The following is a 17,753-nucleotide window of genomic DNA, read 5'->3' on the forward strand; positions in this document are numbered from 1 at the left end:
TCCTGGGAATGGAAGTTGGAGAGCTGCGGAAACAGGGGTGGGGGTGGATCGACACCGCCTGAGGTATAAAAGGAGGTCAACTCCAGTGGATGAAACCATCCCACTACATCTATTTTAGGTGCATGCATACTCCTGCTGTCTGTAATCTGCTGATTTCTTATAAATTTAAAAGAAAAGAAAAGAAGGAACTGACAAGAATGGTATCTTCGGCTAAGGCATGTGACCTCTACGTTGTTTTCTAAGACCGACCAAGAAGATGTCAAGGTATTTTGGAAGGATTTGTGTAATCTAAGCATCCGGATTTGGATGAGAAGGATCAGGAAACATTGACGAGACTGTCTTAGACTGGTGGCAAATGTATAGGCTTTGGAATGAAGTTATCAATCCATGGTGGACTATACCGGGAATTGCTTGATATAAATCCTTGTTGTGTTGATATTCTGTCCAATGTACTCCGTATGGCTTGTCAAGGTGGATACCAGAAACTACCGTAGAAGGCTTGCCATGCAGGCAAAGCAAACACTAGCTAAATGTATAAGTACCATATGAACCAATGGGTTGTTCTACTTCTATCAAACATCAAGGTGAAATGAGCATTAAAGCGGAGAGAAGGCAAATCCGCGATATTATTCTTTTGAGAATGCCAACGAGTCTAAAGATTAGAATGCAGTATGGCAGCCAGATATGGACAAAGAAAGAGAGGTATGGTCAAGATGACAATAAAAAATCAGGGTAAAGTAGCCCCTTGGGGAATCAACAGGGATATGTAGGCGAAGCTAACAGAAGAAATATGAAAGAAAGGTATCAGATCACAAAAAGATTAAAAGAAAGCCTCGAACTGAAAAGACGAAGGTATATAAGGGAAGAATCGGTGTCGAGAAAAACGGCCGCGGGATGGATATCATGCAGAGGTCCCATGAAAGGGAACAAATCACAAAGATGTACAATCAGAAAGCAAAAGGGGGAGAGCGGCGCACTCCTGCCCGACAAGAAAACCAATCAAGATCCAGCCCCGATACCAGTACTCGGCCTGGTATTAGGAGCCGAAGGTGCCTCACTGGGGACGATGCCAACCTTGGGATCGGGAATCTGGATATCAAGTGACATATACGCCGTCCGCCTCAAGCTCCAGATATGAACACCATCCTTGGCGCCGACCTCACGGTTCCAAGTCTCCAACCAAGCCTCGACATGCTGTAATTGGCTTTTCGTCGCGGGGGCATTGATATCATCCCATACCCAGCCAGTCAACAAACCCAATGCGCCATCGAACCAATTGCGAAAACTGAACGGGTCAAATGCCTTGACAATGCCATCATTGACGGTAGAAATCACCCGTCGGAACTCCTGCTCCGACAACAACGGATCGAGAATCTCAGGATACAGATTCGAAAACGTCGGCGCCAAATCACCCTTAATCATCCAATCGCGCCGGATCCGAATCACACGCGTTGTCATATGCTCCCTCGACCCGATAGGCACATGGGGATTAATATGCGGAAAACAAGGGTGAGCCGGGCCCCAAGCAAGTTCCTCAGCGACATCGGCGTGCGGCTGACCAGTATGCGACGGGACGGAAGCGATCTGAGACTGAGAGCGGAGGGAAGTTTGTGACTGAGCGTGGCGGGGACGGTCGTTCTGACGAGTTCCGTTCTGTGTGAGGTGAACAGCTTCAGGAGGTCGCAGGTTCTCTGTTTCGCGCGCAGCGCTGCCCGCGAACGCGGCGGCCATTTCTGTGAATTCTTCGCTGCGACGATGTCGTCTAGGCAAGGCAATGCTAGTCCGGCCACTTTCTGTTTCCCCCTGGCTGCGCTCGACGAGTAGGCTGCTCGGGGACGGGGTTAGGCGACTGCGGCGCCGCTCTGGGACGCTGAGGAGGGGATGGGCGTCGCGTGAGTGGCCGAAGCCTAGTGGGAGACTATCGTCTGATTGATGGGGGCGGACAGTTATTGGGGTTATTCGTGGGACGTGGTTGACTGGGTTTGCGAGTCGGACTGCTGGTGGGCGGAGGAGCGACGGCGGGCCTGAGATCGGAACGCACTGTCGCCGCTGGGCGCGAACGAATGACGGAGTTGACTCCACCGGGGCGCGATTGGCTGGAGGCCGGGGTAGGAATTGTTGGCTGCGTGAATAACAATATGCTTCTTCCTCCCTCGAATGAGGTCTGGGGGATTTTAAGGACGCCGTTTTGAGGGGAGAAAGGAGAGGGGAGAGAACTGGAGTGGAGATGGAGACCGGGCCAGGAAAAAAGTGCCCTATGTGGACATACAACAAAAATGAGTGTGAGAAATAAGATTAGAAAAGAATTAGGGGAATAAGAGAAAGGAGATTTGAATTTGTCGACGAAATTCGAGGTGAAATTCGAGAAATCCTTATAAATCCGTGTATATAATAAGAAGCTTGCTTGGCGTATATAATATTGACTCTGGCTAAATGACAAAAAGAATAGAAAAAGAATAGAAAATTGGACCTGAAAAAGAGATGCTACATCTTATATCAAAGTGACAAGAGACTCGAAAGGGATACACATCCAATAATGATCCTAATAAAAAAAATATATGCGAGTCGTTTGCCCCCCCGGTTTCACTGTGATTAATCCACCGTCCCTTGTTTCATCTCGGCTTTTATTGGGTAAATTTGGGTATATAGTATGCACACTCTACACTCTAGCAAACGCTAATCGAGGTACTATTGCTATATTATCAATGACGAACTGTATTTCAATTCAGGCCAAGTCTCGGCAGAGTGCTCGGTAAGACCGTCTTACTTGCTGCGTAGGCATGAATTAAGCAAAAAAAAAAAATATACATTATCAAATAGTAATTATAGACATGGATGCAATAAGTACTTCATAAAGTCGTTGGAAAGACACATCGCCATGGCGTGTAATAACAACACCTAGGATATAGAATATGTATATATATAAAAAAAATGAAACAAATCAAAGGGTATCGAGTAAAATGAACCATGGGCACTACAGCTTTCGATTCGCCGAAGCCTGCATACGACGCATCGCCTGGCGATGTAGATCCGTCATGTTGCCACGCTGCATGCCGTCTGCGATGGCATCTCCCAGCTGAGCAGAGGAGGCGTCGCGCATCTGTTGCACAGAGTTCCATGTAGTGCGCCGGTCAGTGGGGCTGGTTGGGCTGAGTGGTCTGGACTGGAGAGTCAAAGGATCTTGCTTTTGGGTGATTTCCTCGCGGACCGATTGTCGCCACTCTGCCATTCTTGAAGCAGACCGGTTCAACTCGCCGGCGGGAGCTGGTGGGGTATACGTTGGGGATTGGGCAGCCTCGAGGTTGGCAAGGCTTAATGTAGATGGGGACTGCACTGTCTGACGCTGTAGTAGGGCGCGCCGCTTGGAAAGTGGGATGTCGTCCTCGTTGGGTTGGGCTTGTTCATATTCTATGTCCCTTTCTTCGAGGACGGAGAGCGGTGGTGAAATTGGGGAGACGGGGGTCGCCATGTCAGGTAGGGACTGTCGGGATAGGTTGCGTGCGGCCCAGGGATCGAAGCGGTTGGATGTTGAGGACATGCGGTTTCGGACCATATTCTCGCGGATTGCGAGGAGGGGAGGTGGTCCATTCCAGCGTGATGATGGCTCTGCTTCTTTGGGCTCGTTGGCAGTAGTGACTGTCAACATGGGAGTTGATGTGTTGCGCCTCGCCATCATTCCCGGTTCTTGAGTTGGAAGCGGGCCAGACGCTGAGCGTAGCACGTTGACTGAAGCTGTCGAGTTGTTCCGGGTTAAATTTGGATTCGCTTTGGTGAGACCTTGCGCGCCTGTCCGTGTCTTGGACCGGGGAATATCAGGCGAGGGTACCGATGAGATGTAGGCAGGTTGTTGATTGTCCGTATCATCAAATTCAGGCCTGTTCACGATTGGTGGTGGCTGCGCAGTGAGAGGTGTCTGGAGAAGACCGCCTACATCAACAAATGCTGCGGTCTCGTGAACATCCTCTGAGTCTTCTACTTCAGGTTCAGCTTCGAACTCGATTGGCTCAATTTCAGGGGTGTCCGCATCGGCAAGATGCTTGGCCCATTCGTTCGTGCGGTACGAATGGATCACTCGTGATGTTTGTTCGGGGATACATTTGACGTTTGATGCATCCAGTTTCTTGAGCACTTTGATCTGTGGCTCAACCTTGGGCTCGGGCAAAGATGCAGCCGGCTCAGGAATGGACTCGGCTTTGATGGTTTTAGCAGTAGGCGGATCTTCATTACCATCCTCCATCTTTTCTCCTTCTGTATTGTTCAGAGGTGATGGCCCCAATGTAGCTGTGGGCTTGACTTCCTCGGTCTTCATCGAAGCATCTGGAATGTCTGCTTCAACATCTGTTGCGGGAGTTTCCGGCGATTGGGGCTTTTCCGACGCTTCGGAGATGCCTGAATTCTCCAAAGGACTGTCGGCAATGGTGCTCTCGGGAGGAGATACCTGTTGGACAATCTTGCCGACAGCAGCCTCCTCGGTGATCACTTTCTCGGCATCTTTTTGGGCCGTGGTTGTGTCAACATGGAGTCCAGTATCTTGGACAGCTTGTGAACCGGCATTCGACTTGATCTCCGCATATGCGGAGTCCTTCTCCGGAGCTAGCTCAGCGTTAATTTCTCGTTGCACTTTTTCAACACCATCGTCAACCTCAGCATCCGAGATAACACTCGAGCAACCGACGCTCATCTCATGAAGATCATCGACAACCCCCAGTACAGAAGAACTGGCATCATCATGAGTCACCAGGTTCTCCTGAGACTGTGAAGCATTCATCACACCATTGCTGTTCCGCCAAGAGAGCCGGTTCAACATTTCTCTACCAGAGAACCGTTTCGAGCGCGGCGTACCAACCTCCGAACCGATGTCAGCACCGTTCTCAGAGGCATCATCATTGCCCTCGCCAAGGACATGGGTAATAACAGGTGTAGAAGGTCTCGGCGTCTTTCCTTCAGATTGACCCTCATTCTCGGCACCCCTTTCCTGATCTGCTAGCTGATCCTGCTGGGATGAATCCTCCTCTGGCACAGCCTCAAGTTCACGAGTGTTACTTTCACCCGGGTGGTTCTTCTCGCCGTCAGAGGCACTACCCAAGACATCCGGGCTCGGCATTTCCTTGAGCTCAATCTCACCCTCCTTGTCGTTGTCAGAGGAGTCGAACCCATCCGAGCCCCGTGGCGAGTCACCGACAGCAGTCTCCGAAACCGAGACGGTTTTGCTATCGGCAGCCTTTCCGTTCCCGTAAATGAGTTCCCATTCGGCACGCTCTTGGATATTCTTTTCCTCGAGACGGCGACCGACTTCGGCATCCTCTTCTTCGATCTTTCGGGTGTGTTCCCGGCGGGAAGCTTCTTCCCTGGCTCTGCGCTCCTTGATGAGATTCCAAAGTCGGACTTGGGAGATTACCCCCAGAGCCGCAATAATGATATTCGCGGCGAGCTCAACACGAATACCACGTGTCACGGGGTAGGTGTCCGTTCGGAGAGGGAAGACGTTATTGTTCAAACCTGGATTCGTCAGCAACTATGAACAGTTTGAAAACAAGATATTAGACTTACCCCAGATGTATAACCAGAACTCCTTCAGTCCAGCTCTGCTGTAGCAATCGATTCCAAGAACCAAGGCAGTTGCACCGGCGAACGAAGTGCATCCGATCAGGCCGTATGACCGGGTATAGTGACTAAACGATAGGGAGTAGAATCCCACAGCAAAGGCAATGATCATACCGGCCTTGGGGCCACTTTCGGTTAGAAGACCGCCTGATTTCAAAGCAAGGAACCACATGCTCAGACAGAAACCACCGAGAAGACAGCCCAGTCCCTCGCAGATTTCTCGGAAGACGAGCGATAGACCACCGAACACAGCGCCGGTGAAGAAGACGGCGACGAGATAGCCGCCCTGCACGGCGTTGCTTACGGGTGGGCTCATTACATAGATAATGAGGACCTGTATAGAGATTGGTTAGTTTTGTTATTCTTTATTATTTTCCGCAGTATAGATCTTACGGTAACTCCCAATGCGCTAAGGAATCCGGTTGAGAGCAAGATTTGGACCCTTTTCTTTGTTAGCAAAATGTTATTGTCATCGAAGGATCAAAAATTCAATACCATTGTTGGCGGACACCAATGAAAGCCAGGATAGCTCCGAGGGCAATTAGTATAAAACCCCCAACGCCCCATGCCGGCGTGATTACCGGTCTGATTGGCAGGCCACCGGAGTAGGTTGGTTTAGTGGAGTCTGCCGTTTGCTGCTGGGAAGATGGAGTTGTTCCATCGAGCGAGGGCACAGTCGAGGTAGCGGACGCGGCAGAAGTAGTCGTCGTAGCATGGGTTGTAGTGCCGGAGGTTTTAGCTTCGGTAGCCGTTGACGCGTCGGTTACTGTTTTTGATGCATCTGTTTGAGTTGTCGTCGTGGCCTCGCTGGTAGTATTCTCTGTCGTTGTAGGGTCCGTTTCCTTTTCTTGCCTCGCCTTGAGGTTGGCGACTTCCAGATCGCGTCGTCCTAGGTCCGAAGCTGGTGCTGCCAATGACCCCAGTAGGAACAGGGACACTATTAGGGCCAATAGGAAAGACCAACGCATCTTGGCTGGATTTCTAAAGCAAAATGCAATTGATTCTCCGTTGAGAAGCGTGGTTATTGTAAGCCCAGCACGCCTTTCACACACATCCCACAATGTTCACACGTTTGGCGCGTGAAATCAATATAGACCTTGGGGGAGCCCTGAAGGTACACGAATATTAATAATTAATAATAATAAAAAAGAATTAATTGGCCTGGCGTTAGGGAGACATTATAGGGTAGTTAAAGAAAAGAAAAGGAAAAAAGGAACAAACGGAGACCAGCCCTAAACCTCCCTACATATAAACGAAAAAGAGGTGGAAAAGGACTTATTTCACATGAATTTGAGTTTGATTAGTTACAAAAGAGAGAACCCAATATAAACCCAATATGAACCCTAGAAGGAATTTAAGAGGACAATATCATTTTAGCCACGCGATTGTACCTGAGCTATCTACTTTTTTCCCCCACCGATCGAGGAATTGGTCGATCTAACAAATGAACTTGTCTCAATTAGGAACTAGTTAGTTAGTATCATTAGCACAGACCAAAGAGAGAGAGAAGAGATCCTCATGTCTCCATCTTGTGGCTTAATTATCTTAATTTTTTTTTTTTTTTTTTTCTTTCGACGAATATTGCCATTCAACCATGAAACCTGGCTTTTTTGCGGGTTTGATTATTATTATTATTATTATTACGGAGTATTATTATTACTATTATTATTATTTCTTTTTCTAGTTCCTTTACTCGCGAAGCTTTTGAACAACATATGCTTGCAGATCTAATGCAAGTGAGCTGTCATCCCTCGCTTATAGGCAATGATTCACCATTTACTCCGTACATTCAAGTCAACAGTTCGCGGTGGAAAAAATAAATAGCAGACTCTCTCTCTCCACGGGTGGCGCCGCACCTCGGACATCACAGCCCGATCTATCGATTTGGCAAATTTAACGAATATTTCAATATTTGACCTTCAGCAATTTGATCTTTGAGTTTGACCTTTGACCTGACCTGACCAATCTCACCATTGTCCTGCAGATGCCTGCAGCTCTAGACCGTATTAGCCATGTTAGCCATTGTTGACGCCTCGCAAACGCTTCTCCTGCAGCGACGTGGTTAGGCCGCTAATTGACAATGCAAGGAGTGCATCCGAGACAACAGCCATCTTAATTTATTTTCGGTCTGGCTCAATCAATTAGCGGTATTGCAGCTTCTTCGCTGGGATCTGCCCCCCTGGCCGATCTGCCTATCGGTTGCCATTTCCAGTTTATTGTGCGGTGTACTCCGTAAAATTATACAAATGGTACGATTGTACAGTCTTCGGCGGGACAGTCGGATGTGATGGATTGTGACATGATCAGGCTAAGGAAATTATACCCTGTGTTCGTGTTGGCATTCACATGGTAAATGAAAGATTTCAAAATAATAGAGTTACCCTCGTCGTTTGATTTGCACTTCTTCGCTTTTTCGTCCTTGCTTTTTTGTTTGGACTCTTGACTTGAGACGTTGGATTTATAATTCTGGAGCTCATAGCTGTCGGAACCCGTGAATAGAAAGAATCCTGCACAAAGGGGGATTCCGGGGTAGAGCTATAGCTCTGGAACATAAGCTTAGAGCTTCGCCGAAATGACAACGGAGTATCCAATTTTATTTCCAAGAGATATCAATTGCAACCAGAATCCCTGACTCAAGCTATAATAAATGAATGATAATACTAATAGTAATAGTAAAATAGTAATAGCAGCCCAACTTAGTGTCCCTATGCCCCCATATCACATCCGAAAGCGGTACGTGTCAAAATCACGTGGTGTTATCAGCATCACCAACAACAAATCTCAATTAACCAATCCCAACTGTACTTGGTAATCCATAATCCACACATCCTACTTCCAACCATGTCCGCCTTCCTCTCATCTCTGCGCCCAGCCATGCGCATGGCCAGTATCCCCCAGACCGCCCGCGCCTTCAGCTCCTCGCCCGCCCACTCCGTCGCCCGTCTGACCCTCACCGGCCGCCTCGGCGCAGAGCCCGAGCTCCAGGCCACCTCTTCCGGCCAGGAGATCGTCAAGTACACTGTTGCCACATCCCACGGCGGCCGTGAGAACCGTCAGACGACCTGGTGGCGCGTCACGAACTTCGTCCCCGAGGGCGCCCAGCGCGATTTCGTCCTTGGTTTGCAGAAGGGGTAAGTGGATATTCTTGATATTTTGCTAGATTGTGCAAGACACACCACTGCGTGCTTGGAATGCGTCTTTTCTGTCGGTTGTGTTGTTGCTATATGTCGCTTGGATTCGGCAGGTCTGCGCGGGTAGTCCATGCGGATCGAGAACGAGAGCTTGCTTTCGCGCTTGAGAGCTGCATGGTGATCGTGCGGGCCTGTTTGGACATACGCCACGTGGATTTGACGGCGATGCGACGCGCCTTCGGATAGACATTACTCCTTCATGTCATGTTCGTGGTTGAGCGGTAGGGGCTAGGCTATGGGATTGCCCTGCTCCTCAATTGGCCCTGTCCGGCCTTGCACCAATTCAGCAATTTAAGCTTTGGCTTGATGCAGATGAGCTAACCTCATTCCCGCAGAACACTCGTGTTCGTCGAAGGCGACGCCAAAATGTCCCCCTGGGAAGATGCCGACGGCAACGCCCGGTCCACTTTGAACATTGTGCAGCGTATGTCGATCCTCCGTTTTCTCCATTTGTTGCCACTCTCTGGGAACAAAAATAAATATCACCAAGGTTCAATCTAACACCCTTCTAGGCACTCTCGAGGTCCTTAAGCGGCCCAGCAACGGCGGTGACGAGTCTCAGTAGATTTCTTGATCGAGGCTCTGTGTCAATCTAAATTTGTTGCTAGTTTCATTTTGGAGCTGGTGGGGATGAGCGAATCTTCCTTTGCGGAGTGATTATATTGTACGATTATACCCTGAATACACTTCATTCTGTAGTGTGTGAATTCGAGCCTGTGATGGAGCACATACCTAGGCATGTCAAAAGCTCGATTCCTGGGTTCAAAGTATTATCTTTTCTGGATTCAAGCCATGACATATTATTTCTTTTTATATGCACGAAAGCTTACAATGACTTATGCCAGCCCTAGGGCTTACCGTGGACTATACTACTGCTTCGACGACTCCTACCTTCCTGTATGTTATTGGAGGACGGGATTGTTCTTTCGATCTCGTACGTTGAGACATACCGATTAATAATTAGTGTTGGAACATCATCCCAAGCATGCATGTTTGCTATTTGCTAGTTTGCTTGTTTGCTGCAGAATGAGCCTTTGTTCAGATGGTTGCAACAGGGTATATAAACCCCTGGATTTCTAGCTTTAATAGATCATGATTCTTCATCTGCTTTCTCTCACTTAGTAATAATCTATACACCAATTAGCAATCTCCATGTTCCCTCTGGGAGTAATGGCGATATATATATGAAGGTTCTCCGCTAGGTTCTATACTTGTTTACCAACAAACATCTAATGCAGAAAGAGATTCAAAGATATTTATTTTTCATTTTTCATTTTTTCATTTTGCACGAGAGTCACTCGACCACTCAAATTATGTTATGATACTTAGTTATGTAGTACTACTCTGATGTACAGATTCCCATGAACTCAACCCAACGCGAAGGAAAGATTAGAGAACCATATTCAGCCACTGCAATCCCAGATAAAACCCCGAAGAAAGAACAAGCCCACTAGACCTCAACTCTAACCTCGCTCTGCTGGCTAATAACTTGCCGCACATGAATGAAATCCTTATTATTCCCCGGGGGGAGTAGGCCCACGGGGCAAGTCCCGACTATCACGGTGACTAGCCCACGCATTCGTAGAGACTGTTTGCAAGGTAGCGCCGGGGAGGTCAGTGAGCAGAGTCCCATCAATATCCTGACCGGTGTGACGTCTGTTAAAGAGCGACCAGGGCAAGCTATTCCATCGCGACTTCTTGGCCGACCTGCCATCGCTATTGCGGGACAAACTGGAAGAAGTACCCTTTTCCAGATCGTTGTATGTACCATGCGTAGAGACAAAAGTCGCGATTGATTCCTTCTGGCGGGAAAACAGCGATTTGGCACGGGAGCCGATGCTGCCGACGAGGGTGGTTGCTGTTGAGGCGTGCGCGGGGGAAGGGGGCCCGCTGTGGGTATCTGTTGGAGGCTGTATGCTCGGGAAGCAGTAGCTCAGTCCGAGATACCAGAAGACAGTGCGGTAAATGCGTGTTGCATCGCGGCCGAAGCCGAAGAAGATGAAGATCATGAAGCCTGATACGACGGGGATCCAGCGGTCGAAGAAGACGGTGCCGTCAATGGGGATCATATTGATGGTGTTCCATTTCCCGTTGTGGATTCTACTCCAGGAGTAGTTGTGCCAGGGGAGGGAGAGAACTATGTCGTTGTAAACAACGTAGCCTTGGAGTGGGAGGATGCAGACGAGCATTGATAGGGCGAGGAAGAAGAGGCGGAGGAAGCGGGATTTGCTGAGATTGCTGCTGGAGGCGCGGAGGATGTTTGCGAAGTCACTTCGGTACTTGTGTACGCGGATGATGACCAGGCCTGTGATGTTTAGTTAATGGGTGATTGGTTGTATGCGATATGCTTTTGGAGTGTACTTACAGCAATAGTATGCTGCGATGAGACAGATAATCGGTGGCCAGATCCATGCAAAGACGAGACTAACCCAGCTTTCGTCAAAGCTGTTCACACATCCTGAGATGGCAAATAGCAAGTATCGACTCTTCTGCCAGACGATATGTGTAATCATTGCGATGAATGGAACAGCAATGCAGAACATAATCTCCATGAATTGATTGCGCCAACGTTGACCTTTGCTCGGGACTAATGTGGCCCGGTCTGTGTCCAGTACAATTGCAAGACTTCGAAAGATACATGCCAGGCTTCCTGGAATGCCCACATAGCTGGCAGCCATAAACTTGACCTCGATGTCGCAGAGACCAGATCCGTCCCACCACGTTGTCACGTCGTCCGTGGGCCATATGAGAGAATTGATGATGTTGAACAAGTTGAGGAGAATTGACCAGAATATCAGACTGGTAGCAGGGAAATTGCGGTTCTTTCCATGCAGAATCAGTGGTGGAATAGCCAGAGCAATGGAGAAAGAAGATAGAACTGGCAGAACCACGGCCTGCGGGTGTTTTCGGTTAAGTTCCATGACAGCAGTGGATGTAAAACAGAGATTCACAGGAAAATGCTGATAACCTCAGCCTCTACTTCTTCTGTGAACTGATCAAGAAAACGAAGAGATAGAATGAAAGAAAGAAAGATGGGATGGTTCCCCATCCTCTCTCGACGAAGGATGTATATCCCGTCAGGGGAGACGATTGAGGAACGATGTCTTATTGAGATCCGAATAACGAGAGTCAGGAGGTTAATTGACAGCTCAAGACATTATGCCTTGAGAAAATTGGTGTACTATTCACGGAGAATGTATGGGCTGCAGAGACATAACCCGCAGCTGGGGTACCAGGCCTTGACATATTTTACGACAGGCAGAGAAACCTATCCATTAGATTAGCATTGAATTAGACTAAAGAACTTACAATTGAGAGATGAAAGAAGTTGAAAGAAGTTGAATAAAGAAACACGAGATGCATCGACTGTTGTGTTGCGGTTGAGCGAATAGTGCGAGGCGACACTAATCCGAATTTGGGTGTCAATAGACCCGAGGCGGGGGGGACTTTATTCATTTTTGACCCGGCTGATATTTTGGTTGCCGATCTGGGAAATTCAGCTGGAGCATGATTCATGACTTATTGAGATGTGTCTCGTCTATTCAGATGATCCAGACGAGATTCCTGAGGTGTGAGGAAGTTGATGTATCGAGAGATGATGGGTGCATACGCAGCCACACCTCAACCCGACGCGCCAGGGGAGCCTCCCTTAGGTTCATTCCCAAATGATCTACGATTTACTCCGTACACAGACTGTTCTTGGCGTCCTAACTTTATAATGGCTCATCCTTTGCACTTTAATAAACACAACCGTATGCATGCTATTCAGTGGGCTTTGTTGTTTTGATAGCACAGACAAAGAGGATTATAGAAGAAGTGAAAAGAAGTGAAAAGAAGTGAAAAGAAGTGAAAAGAAGTAAAGGAGAGAGAAAACCTGGAGAATGTGGAAACATTTAGCATTTGTTACTACATAACTAATTAATCTAGACTGTTTATATTCAGATTCACTAGATGGGAGAGAGAGTTGAAGCACCCAGAGAGGACACAATACTACAATAATAACATGGTGTTTGTGTTGAACATTATCCCAAGCTTGCATGTTTGCCATTTGCTTGTTTGCTACAGAATGAGCCTTTGTTCGGATGGAACCCCTGCATTTCTAGCCTTAATAGTACATTAATTATTCTTCTTCTGCTTTCTCCCCTATACTGTGGTACTATCCACTACAACAGCTTGCAGAGTCTATCCACTTATGCATTCAGCTTCTGGTCACTTGAATCTAAGAACCCCCCTTCTTCCAACCAAGTTCACTTGTTTCTCCTCGGTTTCTCGACATCCATGCCTCGTTCCCATGCACATCACCCCAACATCAACCAGAGTCATCAAATGATAATCTCATCAGGAGCACTTTCCGGTAAGTTTGTCAACACTTTTCAGGCCACTGGAGACCTTGTCACCAAGTTTTGCAATGTCAGCCTCCTTCATCTCACGACGGAGCTTAGCTGCCTTGGAAGCCTTTGTCGCGCCAGCCAAAAACCCGGCGTCAAAGACAATGTTCATGATGTCCAATGCGGCGTTATTGGGATTTTTCACAATATCGGCGACACCGGTGCCGATATCTGCGGCTGTTCCGGCAATGCTGAGCACAAGGCCAACGTCAGCCAATCCCTCAATTGTGCCTAACACCTCCCCAGCAATGGGGACCATGAAGAGGATGGCAGTGAGGAAGCCGCCGATGATCTCTGTTTCTTTGAGCTTCTTTTCTTCCGCGCTGAGTTTCTCGGCAATCTTCTCAACCGCGCTCATCTCCTGGACGGCAGACACAATCATCAAGATAGGCAGTGAGATGGAGTCAATGAGATCCATACCGTCCCCAACCCAGGTGTCCGTGGCCATTTGAAATAGTGCGGTGGAGAGTTGCGGTTTCAAGGACCCGGCCCTGTCAAGACCCTTCTTGGCCGTGTCCTTGGGGTTCGACACTTCAGACGCATCGTAGCCCTTTGGCAGTGGGATATTGTAGTCGTAGCCGGTCTTCCAACAATCATCGTCACTCTTGACGGATGGTCCACAGGTTTTCTGACGAGTGTATTGCCCGAATTGAATATGGGACTGATTGATCCCAGTGTTCGTATAGAGGTCAGCCCAGAATTTGGTGGCCTTACTATCATCCAGAGACCAGTGCACACTCTCGGGATGATCTCGATCCTTTCGAAAACGCTTTGAGTAGTCTGGTGGACATGGCTCAGTCTCTGACTTCCGCTTATAAACTAGCTTTGGGTGGCCAAATCCGTGACTCTGTTGACAGGCAAGGGAATCACAACTCGTGTAGCAAGCACTGTCTGACCAGCAAAGGTCACAGTTGTAGGTATTCTTATTCGCATGACACTGGTCACAGCAAATGGTGTCTTCGTCCACCTTGCAGGTGAAATACTTGTTGCCGTTCTGGTAGACGAAGTCATGGACGGAGGCACCTGCGTTCTCTGCAACGGTGTCGGCGTAAATCTTGAATTTCGCATCGTATCCATCATTCATAAGATCGGTGTAGTTTTTCATGGCAGCACTAAGCGAGTCCGAAAGAGTCTGCAAAGTATACTGCGTGACACAATGCTCAGGGATCGTGCTGCTGGCATTGCCCAAGGCCTCGATGCTATGGAAGGTTTCTGTACAGGCGGCAAGCTTAGGAACAGGAGGCTCATCCCAAGAGTCATCGTAATTGTTGTCATCGTCGGTAAATTTATTTAAATCGACGGCCCATTCGACCGTTCCACCGAAGTTGAAGTCCTTGTAGAAACTTGTGCGGCTTTTCATAGTGTCACCATCCATGAAGGAAGCCCATGTATTGTCCCAAACAATGATATTGGAATCAGATCCCGCATCATAGTAGACTTTTGTCTGGTTTCCAATGGCAAGGATTTCGTTAATCTCGGCATTTGCAATAATACCTGCAGTCTTCGTGCATCTGCCTTCTTTGGCATTTGAGACCGAGTTGGTTCCGGTGTAATGGCAGTTGGGACCCGTGCAAGATTCATCGGTCATACCGAAAGAACGTCCGTAAGTTGGAACTCCCACAAACACCTTGTTTGAATCCACTCCGGCTTTCGTGACTATACAGAAAAATCAGCAACCAATGAAATTCAGAGGCTTGGGAAAGGAATAACGTACGCATCGCTAGCGAGTATTTTGTCTCAGTCAAGTTCACTGTGCATATCGAATTAGCATCCTTTATCGTGATCTACAGCGCAAGAGGAAGATGTACCTTGGCTGCGGAGACAATCGCCATGGGGGCAGCCTTCCTGAGTCCATTGTTTGCCGTAGTCCCATTGGCCTAAAGCCCAAAATTGTCGTTAGCAAATAGACACTCGATGAAATAATTTCCAGGGCACTTGCCGTGCAGATCATAGGTCATATAAACAATGTAGTCCAAAGACTTTGCCATCTCATCGATGAGGAACGACTTCAAATACCAGTAAGATGCCGGGGCGGCAATTGAGACAGTCTTATCGAATGGGAAATTGAGCTTCATCTTCTTGATGAAGTTGAGGTAAGTGGTACCATCACTAGCGAGACCTTTCGGGATGCCGGGGAGGTCAGTGGCCTAAATCGGAAGCGTAAGCACATTATTATTACAACGACGAACAAGAAACCGATGAACTTACTCCAGGATATTCCCAGTCAAAGTCGATGCCATTAAGGCCATTCTTTTTGACAAAATTGTTAATATTGTCGATAAATTTGCCCGAGTTCGCCGGGTCCATGGCTTTTCGAAGCACATCATAAGTTGCAGGGCTTGTGGAATAGCCCCAGCCACCAAAAAGAGAGAATCTTATTAACATTCGGCAAACCAATGAAATCCTTCCACTGATTATAAGTGTCGTTGATTTTGATATCAAAGTCTTCGGTGATTTCCGCAAATGCCCAGTGAATATGAGTGTACTCGTTGACACCAACGTCGGCGACACGAAGATTCAGACAGGGACGGTCGTAGTTCCAGGTCTCGTAGTAGCCAACCTTCATGAACGTTTCAGGTGTATACCTACTCTTAGTGATATTTGTGCCACAGTTGGAGATGCATCCATTCTTGTACTTCGGTGCGGTTCCGGGATTTCCTGTCGGGCCTGTGATATTTGTGCAGTATTCGGGAGTAATGCCGCACTGGCCCCAAATATCGCAACAGGAGTTGAGTGGACATGGATTGAGATCAGCCAGAGCTGTTCCATTGGTTGGCTTTTTTGTTCCAGCCACAATAGGACCACATTGTGCATTGGACACTGGCGCTGGCATTGGGGGGTCACCCTTGCTCAGGCAGATCAGGCTCTTGAGTTGAAGGTTACCACAGCCAAACCAGCCCCACGTCGTCTTGTCATTGAAATCGCTGATGTCTGATGCCTTGAGTCCGTTAGAAGCCGCAATAGAGTCACACACATCGTGTGCCTGCACCGTGTAAGTGTGGCAGGAACCATCTTTATTAGGCTTTGGCCGGATATCCGGGAGGCTTCCGGCAGAACAGCATACAGACTGACCAGCCGCCAGTGTAGAGCACAAGGTCTTGGCGGAATTGTATTTGGTGAAGTCATTTGGGGAAATTCCACATTTCTTGGCCAGAGAAGAACAAGTGTCTCCCCCTATGACGTTTATCGTTCGGCAATCACTGCGTTTGGAGATGTGTTCACCTCCAACCGTGCTGTTACTGTTAAGGACACGGCCCATTGCCTTCTCCAGAACAGGAACACCGTCGATTTTGGTGTTCACGCCGTCGGTGCTGGCACATTGTCCTTTACTCCAGGAGTGGACAGACTTTTGCACAGAGGTCAAGTCTCCGGTGGTATCAACTGCCAGACCGATAGTGTAGTCGGCGTTTGAAACGTCCCGACAGCGTTGCATGACCATGCTCTTCGCATGTTGGCCCCTTGGTATTTGCTCATAGAAGCGCTGGAATAAAGATGAGGTGCTCTTGGGATTGTCAATGGCAGATCCAACATACACTCCAACAGCCACCCCATTATAGTAGCCAAAAACACTGGTAGTGTCACAATGGGACGTATTGCCGAGATGATTCTGAACTCGCTCAACGATGGTTTGGAGGACATTAACGGAGACAGAGCCGGGATCTGAATCCGTAATCAGATCTAATGAGATCTTCTGTTCTTCGCCCGATATGCATGTAGAATGGATGTCTCTGTTGTGGAACCGTTTATGAGAAATGGCATGATGGCCACGTGCAGAGTTCTGGGCGCCTGAGGGAGCACCCGATGTGATAGTGTTGCTGGTCATATTGTTTGAGGTACAGGCAAATAGCTTGGTCACTCTATCTTCTTCATCAAGGCCCGGGTGAAGAGAAAAGTCCAACAGCATAGGCTCTTTACAATATTGCAGACGGTTGACCGATGTGTAGACGGTCCAGTCTCCTGACACACTATCACAAGGAGCTGGACAAGCGTGTAGAGCAGATTGATAGGCATTGGCCATGGAGGCAAGGGACATCATTGCCAGGCCAATGGCCGATGCGCCTTTCGGTAGGCGCATCTTGCGAACTTGAAAAAGAAAACCCCCCAAGGGTGGTCTTTGTAAAACAAAAAGGAAAGGTCCAATGAGAGGAAGGAGAAGAGCTAACAAATTGTAAAGAATAATATAAAAGAGACAGACATCCAAGAAAAAGGTGCAACGATGTATATGCCTCCCGGAGAGAACAGAGTCTGATGGCGAGATCTCGGGTGTTGAGAAATTGTCCATATATGTATGTATAGATGAAGCAAGCTCCTCCTGTTCAGTTTTGTCCCCAAATTGTTCTCCGTACAAATTACAGTACTCCGTACACTAACCTGTCCTACATTTGCCCTTGATACAACCCCACATCCGCGTGCTGGAGCATCACAAGCTCCATCCAGGGGCCAAAAACTAGGACTCCTGACCATATACGGTATACATCCCTAGTCAACCGGAAGTAAACCTGAAGCGGCAGCAGATATGAGTCAACAGAATATAGTGTATTGATATTATATTGCACTTAGACACATGAAC

The 17,753-nt window shown here is 48.1% G+C and overlaps 5 protein-coding genes across 5 annotated transcripts; 1 reads left to right on the top strand and 4 right to left on the bottom strand.

The window, feature by feature from the left end:
• Positions 1-999: 999 nt before the first annotated feature.
• N7516_008666 (ERF4 family protein) lies at positions 1,000-1,731 on the bottom strand (the record flags this gene model as incomplete). The annotated part of the gene is made up of 1 exon (XM_057221385.1): positions 1,000-1,731. One exon carries the CDS (start codon positions 1,729-1,731, stop codon positions 1,000-1,002), a length of 732 nt encoding a protein of 243 aa, XP_057071657.1.
• A 1,243-nt stretch (positions 1,732-2,974) lies between these two features.
• N7516_008667 (TMEM198/TM7SF3 family protein) lies at positions 2,975-6,572 on the bottom strand (the record flags this gene model as incomplete). Its single annotated transcript, XM_057221386.1, has 4 exons — positions 2,975-5,499; positions 5,551-5,938; positions 5,998-6,046; positions 6,100-6,572. The coding sequence occupies 4 exons, from the start codon at positions 6,570-6,572 to the stop codon at positions 2,975-2,977; spliced, it is 3,435 nt and encodes a 1,144-aa protein (XP_057071658.1).
• A 1,873-nt stretch (positions 6,573-8,445) lies between these two features.
• On the top strand, positions 8,446-9,360 carry N7516_008668 (single-stranded DNA-binding protein; the record flags this gene model as incomplete). Its single annotated transcript, XM_057221387.1, has 3 exons — positions 8,446-8,735; positions 9,131-9,219; positions 9,308-9,360. The coding sequence occupies 3 exons, from the start codon at positions 8,446-8,448 to the stop codon at positions 9,358-9,360; spliced, it is 432 nt and encodes a 143-aa protein (XP_057071659.1).
• A 949-nt stretch (positions 9,361-10,309) lies between these two features.
• Positions 10,310-11,716, bottom strand: N7516_008669 (pheromone receptor; the record flags this gene model as incomplete). Its single annotated transcript, XM_057221388.1, has 2 exons — positions 10,310-11,100; positions 11,161-11,716. 2 exons carry the CDS (start codon positions 11,714-11,716, stop codon positions 10,310-10,312), a joined length of 1,347 nt encoding a protein of 448 aa, XP_057071660.1.
• A 1,417-nt stretch (positions 11,717-13,133) lies between these two features.
• On the bottom strand, positions 13,134-17,258 carry N7516_008670 (killer toxin alpha/beta; the record flags this gene model as incomplete). The annotated part of the gene is made up of 6 exons (XM_057221389.1): positions 13,134-14,839; positions 14,898-14,933; positions 14,992-15,060; positions 15,123-15,330; positions 15,392-15,492; positions 15,578-17,258. The coding sequence occupies 6 exons, from the start codon at positions 17,256-17,258 to the stop codon at positions 13,134-13,136; spliced, it is 3,801 nt and encodes a 1,266-aa protein (XP_057071661.1).
• Positions 17,259-17,753: the final 495 nt, after the last annotated feature.

This window comes from Penicillium verrucosum (genome assembly GCF_028828655.1).
Source record: "Penicillium verrucosum strain IBT 35672 chromosome Unknown utg000003l_segment0_segment0, whole genome shotgun sequence".
Lineage (NCBI taxonomy): Eukaryota > Fungi > Ascomycota > Eurotiomycetes > Eurotiales > Aspergillaceae > Penicillium > Penicillium verrucosum.